The sequence below is a fragment of the Chiroxiphia lanceolata genome, chromosome 11 (assembly GCF_009829145.1).
Source record: "Chiroxiphia lanceolata isolate bChiLan1 chromosome 11, bChiLan1.pri, whole genome shotgun sequence".
In the NCBI taxonomy this organism is placed as follows: domain Eukaryota; kingdom Metazoa; phylum Chordata; class Aves; order Passeriformes; family Pipridae; genus Chiroxiphia; species Chiroxiphia lanceolata.
This window is the reverse complement of record NC_045647.1, coordinates 3853613-3866490: the sequence shown is the minus strand read 5'-3', so window position 1 is coordinate 3866490 and position 12878 is coordinate 3853613. Positions and strand designations below refer to the sequence as shown.

Below are 12878 nucleotides of genomic sequence, written 5' to 3'. Positions count from 1 at the left end.
AGTCAAAGTGCAACTCCAGCCAAAGAAAGCAGAGAAGAGCTGACCACGGGACTGCAAGGCACAGAAAATGCAATACTATGAGGTGCATTTTTCCTCAGGACTCCACTGTATGAAGTGCATTAAACATGCTGTACAAATCAGATTAATCCCACAGAGCCAAGAGGCGGGATTTTCATCCAGAATATATTACTGCTTATGCCTTTGTTCTTTTCAATCATGGCTGCTGAATCCAAGAGGTTAACAGCTGAAAATTAGCATATTCCTTTAACATTTGAGAATGCTTTAAAGCACTGATTCATTTTTATTATGTTTTACACATTCCCTCTTCCCCTCATCACAAATCAAATATTTAATAAACTAACATTAGTAGTGCATCGTTTGAAAGCCTTTTAGGACAGTTTTGTTCCTGAATCCTCCTGTCTGAACTTAATATTTTCACAGTAGAGGTGCACAGCTTACAAGAGTTACTCTGTTCACCCCTCATTTAGCAGGACAGTCCTGAATTTCAGAAGTTACAGTTAATTCCTTCCTGGGAACATGAAAATGCCACAAGGAGGGAATAGGATTTCATTAATATGGGCAGGTTTAGATTAGATATTAGAAGAAATTCTTCCCTGTGAGGGTGGGGAGGCCCTGGCACAGGTTGCCCAGAGAAGCTGTGGCTGCCCCAGCCCTGGAAGTGTCCAAGGCCAGGTTGGACTGGACTTGGAGCAACCTGGGCTAGTGGGAGGTGTCCCTGCCCATGGCAGGGGGTGAAACTGGATGATCTTTAAGGTCCCTTCCAACCCAAACCATTCTATGATTCTGTAAATATTAACTCCACAATCAGCAAAAAAGGAAAAACAAAAGTCTTTTAAAATCCTGGGGGGAATTTGTCTTTTCAAGTATTTTGAGCTTTACAAAACCCTAAACCCCTAAAGAAAACAAAACTGTCAAGAAGAAACAGCTGCAAAAATGGCACAATCAAAACAGTTTCTACATACTTTGAAGCATTTTTCAAAGTTTTCCAGATCTTAGCAAATAATAACTGGATCAAATTTCCTAGGTTTGCAGATAGATGATCCATTTCACAAATTATTTCAACATACCATTGGAATGCATGCTAAAATTCTATTTAAATTCATACAAAGATCACAATATCTGGCCACAGAAGCTTAAAGATGTTACATGTTCCAAAATATTTCCCCAAATCTAGCAAAAGCCTGAAGTAATTCTTTCAGAAAGGCTGCAACACATGCCCTGTTCCCAAATGCTTTTTGCCCCACGAGCAAGCACAGTACAGGGTATGGTGAGCCCATTTGGGCAACAGGATACAAGGAAAATAAATAAGAGACTATACAGAGCAGAGAACTTAATGCAAATTAATAAGAGACCTATAAAGCCATACAAATACTTATATGGACTGAAGAGAGGCTTTTGAAGATTCAGTGTGGTACCATGTGTTTAAATGGACATGAGAGCAATCAAACTACCAACACTCCTCTGATTATCAGAAGTATGCTCTAAAGAATGTTACTGGGCTGTCTTCTACATTCAAACCTGGTCTTTTTTTGCAAATATAAAGAGATGGTAACTTGTAAAATACATTTTTACTAAACTTTAACCAATGCAATGGACAAACTGCGATGCCACAGGTTGAGTTCCTGACTCCCTTTCGTGTACTTTATGACCTGATGTGACACAGGCAGTAAAAAAAATCCTCAATCTCACAACTCTTTTTTTTTTTTTCCTGAAAGACTTGGCTTCTTAATGCCTTTGCAACATCAGGCCTTAACACTTCAGGCCAAGACTATGCTGTATTGATTAAACAAGTGATTCAGAAAACCTGAGGAAAAGAGGAGGGGGGGCTGAATGATCAGAGTTGATCTTTTCACCCTCCATGACATGCTGTGAATGTAATTAATCCTACATTTATTTAGAGAAATTCACATCCTACAATACAGCAGCAACTCCCTGCTGGCTTCAGACCAGGTAATTATGCTGCAACAAGGACTAGGCTTCGATTCTAACGAAGAGATGAAAAGGAAAGCAGGCCTATGAGGCCAACCTACCTTTCAGGGTATGTCTCACCTGCAAATCAGGGAGAAGCCAGTACAGCTCAGGAATATCTGGCTTAGCTTTAATTCAGTTAGTTCCAATAAAGACAGCAGCTTCCACAGAGATTGTATAAATGCCACCAGGGACCCTGGGTTTTTTTTCCAAACTTTAAATCAAAGAATCCATGCTCAAACTGGCATGTTACACCTACAGTCACCAAAATTAGCAGTGTTACATTTGTCTTAGGTTGGGGAGCACATATTTGTGAAGGATAACAAAGTAATTTGCAGTTTCAGTTCCACAGAACACACCAAGGCAATTTAACAGCTTATTTGTCTTAGCACACAGATCTCCTTCACTGCACAAGTTGAAGCTACTACAATACACAATCATTTTATAATATTTTTTTTTGCAGTAGAACATGAACAAAAGGTCAGATGGTAAATTAAAAAGTAGAAAAATAGTGATAGTGAAAAATGTACCTTATTCTCCTGCATGTCTCATACCTACAAAACTTTGAGCAGATTAATCCCCAACTATACAACAGGCAGTCTGGATGGGGCTCTGAGCAACCTGGTCTAGTGGAAGGGAGGTGGAACAAGATGATCTTTAAAGTTCTTTCCAACCCAAACCATTTTGTGATTCTGTACTAAGTGTACCACCCCCTGGAAAACTGCCAGGAACCCTCAGAACTTCACCTCCATTTCAGGAACACAGAATATGCTCATTTACTGACACTAAAGTGATAAAGGTTTAAAACTAAACATGCACATAAATAGTAGGTAAGAGTATTTTAAGTTGACATGGGCTCAAGTTTTTCCTCTCAGGCAGGGCTGCAGAACAGCATGGACTTACTGCCTGCCTGGACAAGGACTCAGAGGAAGCTGTTCAGCCTTCCACCCATGTCATGGCCAGCAGGCACATATGTACAACAGTGGCCAAAAACCAGTATGAATAGAGCCTGGCACAAAGGGGAACACAAAACACTGGAGAAAGACATCAGGCCACACAAAGGAATCTCAGCACAGCAAGAGGCAGTGGGTAAACTATTCTGACTTCTGCAAAGGACAACTCCTGTGGGCTCACAGACACAGAACTCCTCTCCAGAGGGAGAAAAAGCTCTCCTGCAACAAGCCTGTACCTGGATTCCCCTGGTCTCAGCAGCCCCTATTGCAGCTGCCAACCAACCAGTGGTTTCCCCAAAACTCCTCTTCCTTATCTCCTTCTGCTCAAAGGAAGGTGTGGAAGACAGAGAAAACCTCAGATTTATAATACAAATTCAGTTACAACTTCACCTCAGAGGCTGCCACATGTATCAGAATGGCCTGTAAAAGCTCGGACCTAAGGAACAAAGGCATGCAAAGCAGACAAATTAAATTTAATTTTATTATGGAAATGAAAGCAATAACAGAAGTGACAGCAGGGTGGATGATAAGCTCACTTAGCAGGGGGATCAAATGAAGTGATGACATGTCATTATGACCTCAGGGGTTAAAGATGCAATTTTCCATCTGGCTGCATCTGGCTTTTCAACAGAAATGTTGACACCACCTGCCAAGATTTACCACAAGCTGCCTCCATAGGTCTTTGTCGAGCCTTTGTTATCCAGGTTAACATTTACTTCTCCCTCTTTTCTGCTAAGTTTTGCTGAGCAACATTCTCCCTTTCTCCAAAGCCTAGTAACAGTTAACAGGATTTACATGCCAGTTCGTACAGCAGTTGAAATTATTAATAGTCACCTCAAAAGCAGCTTAAAGAGAAATACTAGAAACCTAGAAAGCAGGTAAAACTAGCTTTAAGATTGTAAACAGGAAGGCAAAATTTTAGCTACACTTGCTAATATCTTGACTAAGACATTTGGAAATCTATTTTTCTCTTAGTACCAGGCACCTGATTAAAACAATTTTTCTAAAAAAGAAAATAAAATCCTTAGCATTAAAGACCTAGTTTGTACTCCCCATACCGAACTGACTATTAGCCACCTGCATGTGTTTTATTCAGCAGCTTAATCATTTCCAATTCCAGATACACTGTGCTTAAAATAAATCAGCTCTTGCCAGCCCAGTGACACATTCACTTATTCATCTAATTTCCCCACAGCCAAACCATGATCTCAAACCAAATTTGTAATCAGCCATTGACACACTGCTGGCTGTAAGGTTTTTGTTTCCACGTGGAATATTTAAAAGCTGGTACCTACCAGGGGAGTTCCTCTTCATCTGGAACAGGACTGTGTGCTTACTGCCACTGGATACATCCATTACAGTTTTGCCTGTGCCAAGCTTTTTTCCTAAACCTGCATCTCCCAGACTGTTCTCTGCCAGCACAGGTGAGCTAAAAAGTTTGCTTCCAGCTGCTTTTAAAGTGACCAGATTCTTCTTTCAAAAGAACCTACAGTCTGTTTTAACTGTTTATTAAAAAAAAAAAAAAAAAAAAAAAGAAGGCCCCAACCTCCACCAGGACTTGGTTACATAGCAGGGAAAGAGGGGAAGAAAAGGAAAACCCTCCATGGATTTTGAGAGCGCTCTCAGTTATGGAAAGACAGGAGGAAATGGAGACAAAGAAGCTTCCACGGAGCAAAGAATAGCCAAGAAACAAACCAGAAAGTATCCAGACCCACTGGAGATGAAAATAACTACATTGAAAGACCATCACAAAAATACCTATGAATACCTTCCCCTCACTCTCTCATTACAAAGACAATTATAGAATCATAGAATGGGTTTTGGGTTGGAAGGGACCTTAAAGCCCATCCAGTCCCACTCTCTGCCCTGGGCAGGGACACCTTCTACCAGCCCAGGTTGCTCCAAGCCCTGTCCAACCTGGCCTTGGACACTTCCAGGGATGGGGCAGCCACAGCTTCTCTGGGCAACCTCTGTGCCAATGCTTCAGAGGGAGTTAGCAGAGGGATGTCATAACCTTCTTCCCCTGGAATGGAAGATGTACCACCCTCCTCTCCAGATTCCTCACCCTGGGGAGCTGGGAACCCTTGTCCTGAACAGACAATTGGTCGCCCATTTCTGCATCTGTCAAGGTATTTTCTGAATGACAAGCGAACTTTTGGTTTTCCTTTCAACATAAAGGAATAAAACAAAGTGTTCCCATTCACTTTGCACATGCTGAACTTAAAACACATGCTTCACTGCTAAACTGAACAGGAATGACTTCAGCATATGCTTAAATGCTGTCCTGATTCAGACCTAAAAATAGGAATGGTTTCTGCGGTTCCTCTTTCTCCCGCTCTGCTAATGACAGACAGCTATTGTGCCCTGTCACTCTGACAATAAGAGAGCTTAATTGCCCTCTTTCCAGCAGCTGTCAGTTCTGCTTAACTGGGACATAATGTGAGAGTCTGGGAGGAAACGTGTTAATCTATCAGTCACTTATAGCTACTGTGCATTTTCCCGGGCTGGATTTAAAGAAAACCCTGGGGTTTATGACTGACTTGATAGACATTATATTCATTGATATGGGCAGCAGTGATATTACTGTCTTATGACTCATTTCTTTGTGAAAGATCCATGAAATAAGTATCTCCTTCTTTATTTACTGCACTTTTTCATCTCAACTTCAACCTGAACATGAATTTCCCCATACTTGGGGAATTTCCCACACATTTAAGGTGTGGCCAAAAAAGGCCTCCTCAAATATGACAGAGTAAAATGAACTGGCTGATCCTGGAATTAATGAGGATTGATGAATCAGAATGTTTGGAAACACCTGTAGTTGCTTTAGAGTGTTTTGTGCATTGCTATTTATAGGAACACAGTCACTGAAAGCACACAGAGGAGAATAAGAATCAACATCATCTACAATGCATAATAAGCAGCTATAAACTGAGGGTCTTTAATTCTCCAAGAAGTTCTGATAAGGTCACACCTAAACCTACAGCCTTGTGCAGGCTCAATTCTGTCACATTCCCCTTTCTGATCATAATTATTACCAATTTCCCTCTGTATCCCCTCACTGCTCCTCGTGTCTCGTGCACTGAAGTTATTTCTCTCCCACACTCTCTTGTTAAATTGTGAACTGAAAAGCAAAGACTAATTTTAACCAGTTTTATGAGTCTACATTTTGCTATATTAACCAGTATGAAAATGGCATTTTTTTGTGTTTACATCAGTAATGCCTATTCCAACTCACACCTTCTTTTGTGGCCCTTCAGAGAAGGCTGCGAAGACATGAAAAGGAAGGAAGAAAATATAAAAGCTGTATGGAAAACAGAATAAATCTGATAAGAACAATATAAAGCTTAGTAAGATTTGAACATGCAGCTTGCTTTAATCATTTAATCCACTTTCCACTGTTTTCCTGCCGACACTTTTGGTTTTAAGCCATTAAAACATGCTGATATTGTAACCAGTCTGGCTGCAAACTTCCCAAAACTCTGGAAATAAGACATGCTGACTCTGTTGAAAGAACACAGGTGAGGCACAGAAGTGCTGAAGTGCAGGGACTTTGCCTGGAAGTGGCAGAGTCACTGTTTCCTCTCAAGTGAAGTGGAAGCCAAAGCACATTGTCAGGGAGAGGGAGCTGGCAAACAGCTCCAGGGGCAGGAGCACACAGTGCATGGAGATTTGTGACACTTACTCTGGTGTTGATAATCAATTGCTACAACTGCTACAGCCCATAAATCAATGTTTCATACAGCTGTCAATGGTCTGCCTGTGCTGTCAATTCAATTCAGAACTAGGAGTTATTTCTTACCTTTATCCTGAAGTTATATAAGTGATATATATGCTTTTTTTCTTCCTGAGAGATTGCAGTAGAATGAAAATTCCCCAGAAGCTGTTTTTCCCCCCAGAAAAACCCCTATTAACAGATTCACGAAAACTCACATTTTTATTTAAAACACAATTCCTCCCTCCTTTCTCCAGTCATGTGATTCAACTATATATCACTGAATATCTCCACAAGAATAGCTGGACAGACACAGCTACTAAATGAAGAAGAGTGATCATATTTCCACATATAGGGGACAGAACTTCTTTTTACTCTGCTGATACTTGTTCACAGATGAAGTATGCTGAAAACATTACCCACACCAATAACTACTGAAGAACTTACTTGATTTTTTGAATCCAGATGCAGTAGTCTGTAATGAAGAGATCATTAAGGATGTAGGCAGGGTCACTCTCCCTGAAAATCTTGTGAATGTCCAGCAGACACTTCAAAACTGCAGCTTTTCCTGGAAATAGATTTTTGTTTTTGTGAATCACTAGAAATCTTAATAGATCATATTTATCATCATCTCACCTGTGAGGCTTTAATAACCACGGTATCTACAACCATCCTGGAACTTTATAGTTGAATCACAGGCTCAGGACAGCAGCAGTGTAACCGTGTCCTTTGGTATCCACATCCCTCTGAATTCAGTGGGAATCTCTCTGCAAGGCTAAAGCCTCAAGGCACAGTCATGCATGTAATTCTCCACAGTTGAAGGAGCCCCTTCCCTCAGCTTTTCCACTTCTCCAAGCTGTGCTGTCCCAAACTTTGTAACAGGTACAGAGTGCATGGTATTTTGACCAAAAAAAAAAAAAAAAGAAAAAAAGAGTAAACTGAAAAGTAACTCACAAATAACAAAAAGTTATGCCCCATCATTTCTCTGGAGGAAAACACATTTCCCTTTATGCCTCCACAAAAACCTGTCCTGGAAAACAGCAAGGCTGGGAAGACACAGCCCTCAGCAGGGTCAAGCACATGGAATTGTGTGAGGCAGTGTAATGATGCCCCTGCCCAACAGCTCACCAGGGCCCGAAATTAGGGAAAACTTTTCCTGCTTCTGACTAGTTACTGAATAATTTGGCAAAATGAAAGAAAAATTCCCTTTAGGCCCAATAAAGGGCCATTTGACACACAGATAATCAACTCAGTAAAAGATTAAAAACGTAAGTGATTTATCATTCCACAACCAGAAGGCTTTCTGTTATCAATTTGATTTTTCCTTCATATGCAACAATCCAATTAGCTGGAATCTCCTCCCTTAGTTTTCTGATTACAGTTGCTAAAGGGTTAAGTGCTGGAACACTTAAAAAAAATTATTTTCGCTGTTTAATAGGGGAAAAACCCACCATATTCAAATGAAAACAGCCACTACTGCAAATGGAATCTAATAACCCTCTCCCATGAGGCTGGCTCCTCCTAGGCTATGAAACCTGAACAGGGATGAAATTACATTTTACAGATTTAGAAGAGCAGGGGGGGGAAAAAAGGAGGGGAAAAAAAAAAAGAAAAAAAAGATCAGAACTCCCCCTGCTGTTCAAGCACAACATTTGTTTATTTGTTTGTAAGTAATTCCATGCTGCAAAAACAGAGAAAGAGAATGAAAGTTAAAGGATGAGGAAGATGGTAATAAGGAGAAAGAACAAAGAGTAATAAGCCACGGCAAAGAACTGAAAAACCCACTGGTTTGGGAAACCTACTGAAGAAGTCAGGTAAGAAAACAAAATCCCAAATATAACTGATAACTTTTAGACTGTATCCCCATCAATGCTTGTCAAGCCAAGCTTGTCAAACTTCACTATTTTGACTAAAAAGAAGTGAGCTCTTTTAAAAAGAAATGATATGTGGAATTAAAATCTTGCTAATTTTCTCAGGTTCCAGCTGTCAAGCTGTCAGCCCAAAGCATTTACAACATCCACTCCTGCTACTCATCTGCCAAGCGACGACGCACAGCAGTGAACATCGCACTAATTCTCAATTAAAAAGTCTTTCTTCATAAATTAAAAAGTTTTGGATTCCAGGAGCTTAATGGGTCTCTAATTAGAGAGGCTGCAAATCTTGCCAGACATGGACTAGGGAATCCTGAGTCAAGGCAAACACGGAGCACAGCAAACTACCAAATGTCTGCTTTTAGAGTGTGAGTCCATATGATTTAACCCAGTTTTTGCATCTCTTCTGTGTGAAGTCACAGCTCTGCATTTAACTGATCAATAAATACACTGCTTTTTATGTGCAGATACTATTTCCTGATTATGCAAAAAACTCCAACAGTTTTAAAAGCACAAATAAAAAGGTCCCGACATCTGTAACAGAAAATCCAGAGCAATTGTCTGCAGATCACTGGGTTGTTCTGGAGTTCCTTGCTATGACAGCTGCTACCCCACAGCCTGCAACTTGAATTCCACATTTTCAGAAAGCCAGTCCTCTTTTCACAGACTATTTCAAAAAAAAAAAAAAAAAAAAAGGATGTAATTTGACCCCAGCTCTGTATCTGCCATTTGATAGAACAAATTATACTGGTTCTACACCATCATGAAATTCTACCACCTTTGATACTGGGTATTTGGAAGCAAAGGAAATTTAAAGTCACATATATCTATTTTACATTATTTTTCCTGAAGACTTCTGTACATTTTTCCACATTTTCAAGGAGAAGCATTCATCTAAGAAGACACACTGAACTTTACTGTTTCATTTAAAACAGAGAACAACAGCATTTTTAAACACAAGAAAAGAACCTTCAAAGGCTTTTAAATTGAAACATCCTGGTAATAACTTACCCAGTTAGGCAACAGTACTATCTGTTTTTAATGGGCAATTGTAGAATTGTAAATATATTAGTGTTAGGTTCTGCATGAAAAGAAGCAAAGGATATTTTACGTTGCAAGAAAGAGCCCAAATGAGTTTTTATTACCAGCTCATAGATGACAACTTCAAAATCACAGAATCAGAGGATAGTTCAGGTTGGAAGGGACCACAATGGGTCACCTGCTCTGGCAGGGTCATGGATGTACCACTGCCATCTCATTCCCTTTTTCAATCCTACCCAAAGAACAGATAAATACAGTCAATAACTACGTTGATTTGTGAAGTACTTTAAGTACCACAGATCGCTAGAACATCATATGAAAAAATCTGCTGAGAACCTCAGCATTAATCAGCTCAATGCATTTGTCTTACAATTAAGGCTTTGGCAGGAAGTCTTAATGCAAAATAAAGTGTTTCAACCACATGCAAGGATCCTTAATAGCTTAAAAATGCAGTGTCCTGTATCTTGGAAGTGATCAATCAACACAGGACTAATATTTTTAAAGTCAAGTAACATAACTTGAGGCAGTCAGTGCCATCAGAATTCTTTAGTATTTTAAAATATATTAGTTTACGGTGCTTATTATTAGCGAAACATTGCATTATACCATGTCCCAGCTTCTGTCAACAGCATCCTGAAAGAAATCTCAAGTCAGGAGAGGTCAATTTAAATCGATTCTTCCTTTAAGTTAAACAGTAGTCCTTGAATCTACATCAAAAGCACGTTTTGTGTTACTATTTAATTGAATTAATTATCTGTTATTGATTTTTACTTATGTCCCTCACACTCATAAAACAATATAGTGCCAAACTGGTGATGCATCATTTCCAAAGAGAGTAACAGAGTATTTAATGTTATTTTAGTCTTAGTCTGATTTGCACAGTGCATACTTTGCTAAGTATTTTGTAAAAACAGAAGTTCCCCAAAAGAACAGTTCAAATACCACTGAAGACTGAAAGGGGAAAGTTTTTGACTGAATGTGACTTGGTGGTACAAGCATTACCTACAACCCTATTTCTTTTAACAATACCTACACACACTCTCTTCCCCCACCCTCCTTCTGACTACTGAGGGGTAACCCATCCATTTGGTACCTTTCCAATTCTTTGGCAGTTGGCTCCTTAAAAAAATCAGCACTGCTCACACTCTACACTCACCATAACAGTAAATACTGATTTGATACACAAACCCCAGAACTTTCTGAAGTTCACATTCATCACCATTACTTTCATCACTACACTGCCCATGCCACTCCCAATGGATTTATGTCCACATGAAGTGGAATCACAGAATGGTTTGGGTTGGAAGGGACCTTAAAGCCCATCCACTCCCACCCCCTGCCATGGGCAGGGACACCTTCCACTAGCCCAGGTTGCTCCAAGCCCCGTCCAACCTGGCCTTGGACACTTCCAGGGATGGGGCAGCCACAGCTTCTCTGGGCAACCTGTGCCAGGGCCTCCCCACCCTCACAGGGAAGGATTTCTTCCCAACATCCCATCTAACCCTGTCCTCCTTCAGCTTAAGGCCTTTCCCCCTTGCCCAATTACTCCATATCCTTGTCTAAAGTCCCTCTCCAGCCTTCTTATGTGCCCCCTTTAATACTGGAAGGCCTCTAAGGTCTCCCTGAAGCCTTTTCTTCTCCAGACTGAACAACCCCCAGCTCTTCTCAGCTTTTCCTCATCTCCCTTACCAAGCTACTAAAGAAATTTTGTTGGATCACTGAAAGTTCACTGCAGTACCATTTTCCATCGTGACACTGAAAGAAAAGCAAGTATCTTATCTCTCCTGTACTATTCTCTTTAGAAAAAAAACAAATCCAAAAGGCTGACAGCACTGTATCATTGCAGTTTTGTTACCAGAATTTTATTTTTTCAGATGTATGAACAGCAACATAAGCCAGTGGAGATAAGTGAAGAAGGACAGCATCTATCTCCCCCTTAAAACTTCACTACCTGACTGCTGTAATGAAAATAGTATTTTGAATCAATAGTTTTTGGCAGTGGTAGAGATTAACATTGTCATTTGTGTGGGTTTTTAATCCTGCAATTGAAAATAAACCACTGAAGTGCTGCTTCTCAGTGATTCTTCTGTCCAAAAAAATTAATCTTAACCCTGAATGTGTTTGTTTTTTTTTTTTTTTAAAGTAATAACTCACGATAAATAGAAAAGTTGCAAGTAACTTTAATAACCCAAGATATAAACGTGGTTGTGTACAACTGCAAAACTGGAGCTGGAAAAGCCATAGGCTTGAAGATCTGTACTGTCACAGGAAAGCTGTCTGGGATAAACAGGAAATATACAAAAAGAATATCACTGCTGAAGGAATAATTTGCAGTCAGTCAGATGCCAGCTCCACTCCTCAAGGGGAAACAAAAAGCTACAAATACACAGTGTACAGTCAGTTTTTTATTCTTTGGGGTCACCTCAACCATTCTGCCTTAAACCTGCAAAGAACTGTAACACTGAATAGGAGCCACAAAAGTCCCCCTTCTCCTCAGGTGTGTGATTCTGCACAGCAATACCGAACTGCCCCACACCATGGAACACCTCAGGAATACTGCAGGTATTATCTGCTGCCTAATAAATTAGTTGCTTCAGAGGCTTTCTACTGCTAAAGGCACTCATTTTTTTAACTCTTCTCTCCACAGCCCCATTTTCACAAAACCACCACACGTCCAGAAATGTTGGTATTTCAAGTTTGGGTGAAACTGGCCAAAGGATTCAAAGTTATTAAAGCAAACAGACACACAAACAAGGTGGCTCTACAGGCATCACTTCCAACCCCTAAAAAACTCACCTAATTGCAGTATCATGGCTGTGTCACTGAAGGCACGTGTCACTAACCCAAAGTGTCTGTACAGGGGATAGCACAGCACTCTTCTTCCAAAAGATACCAGGACATCATGGATGCAAGTGAAGCTCTGTGTATATCAGTGAAAAAATCTGAATTAGTCTTTGTGCTTGTTTGTTGTCCTTTAAGGAAAAAGGTCATAGCAGAATAGGAGGGAAAAAAAGTACATTTTTATATATTATGCCTCTAAAAAGCTGTATTTGAATAGGTATGGAAATCAACATGTTAAACAGAAACAAGACACTGCACATTTGGTTTGCATGGCAGGATGACAGGAGTCCTGTACATTTTAGTGGTTTTGGATTAAAAAAAGAACGTAGAGAACATCAGAATAAAACATCTACCTCAAGACTTTGCCATCCTTTAGATTAAAGCAATAAATTACATCTGTCTCACATTATTATATATATTAAGGAGAAGCTATAAAAAGCCTTTTAAAAATAAAGAAAAATTAAATCC

The 12878-nt window shown here is 39.9% G+C and overlaps 1 protein-coding gene across 4 annotated transcripts in view; it reads right to left on the bottom strand.

The window, feature by feature from the left end:
• The window catches only part of SHQ1 (SHQ1, H/ACA ribonucleoprotein assembly factor), a 45477-nt gene that overhangs the window by 15036 nt on the left and 17563 nt on the right, over positions 1 to 12878 (bottom strand). For all 4 annotated transcript variants that reach the window (XM_032699369.1, XM_032699370.1, XM_032699368.1 and 1 more), the window contains exons 10-11: positions 12366 to 12489; positions 7105 to 7225 (exon numbers count right to left, since the gene is read on the bottom strand). In XM_032699369.1, coding sequence (XP_032555260.1) covers positions 7105 to 7225; positions 12366 to 12489 — 245 coding nt within the window. The remainder of the gene's footprint in view (positions 1 to 7104; positions 7226 to 12365; positions 12490 to 12878) is intronic.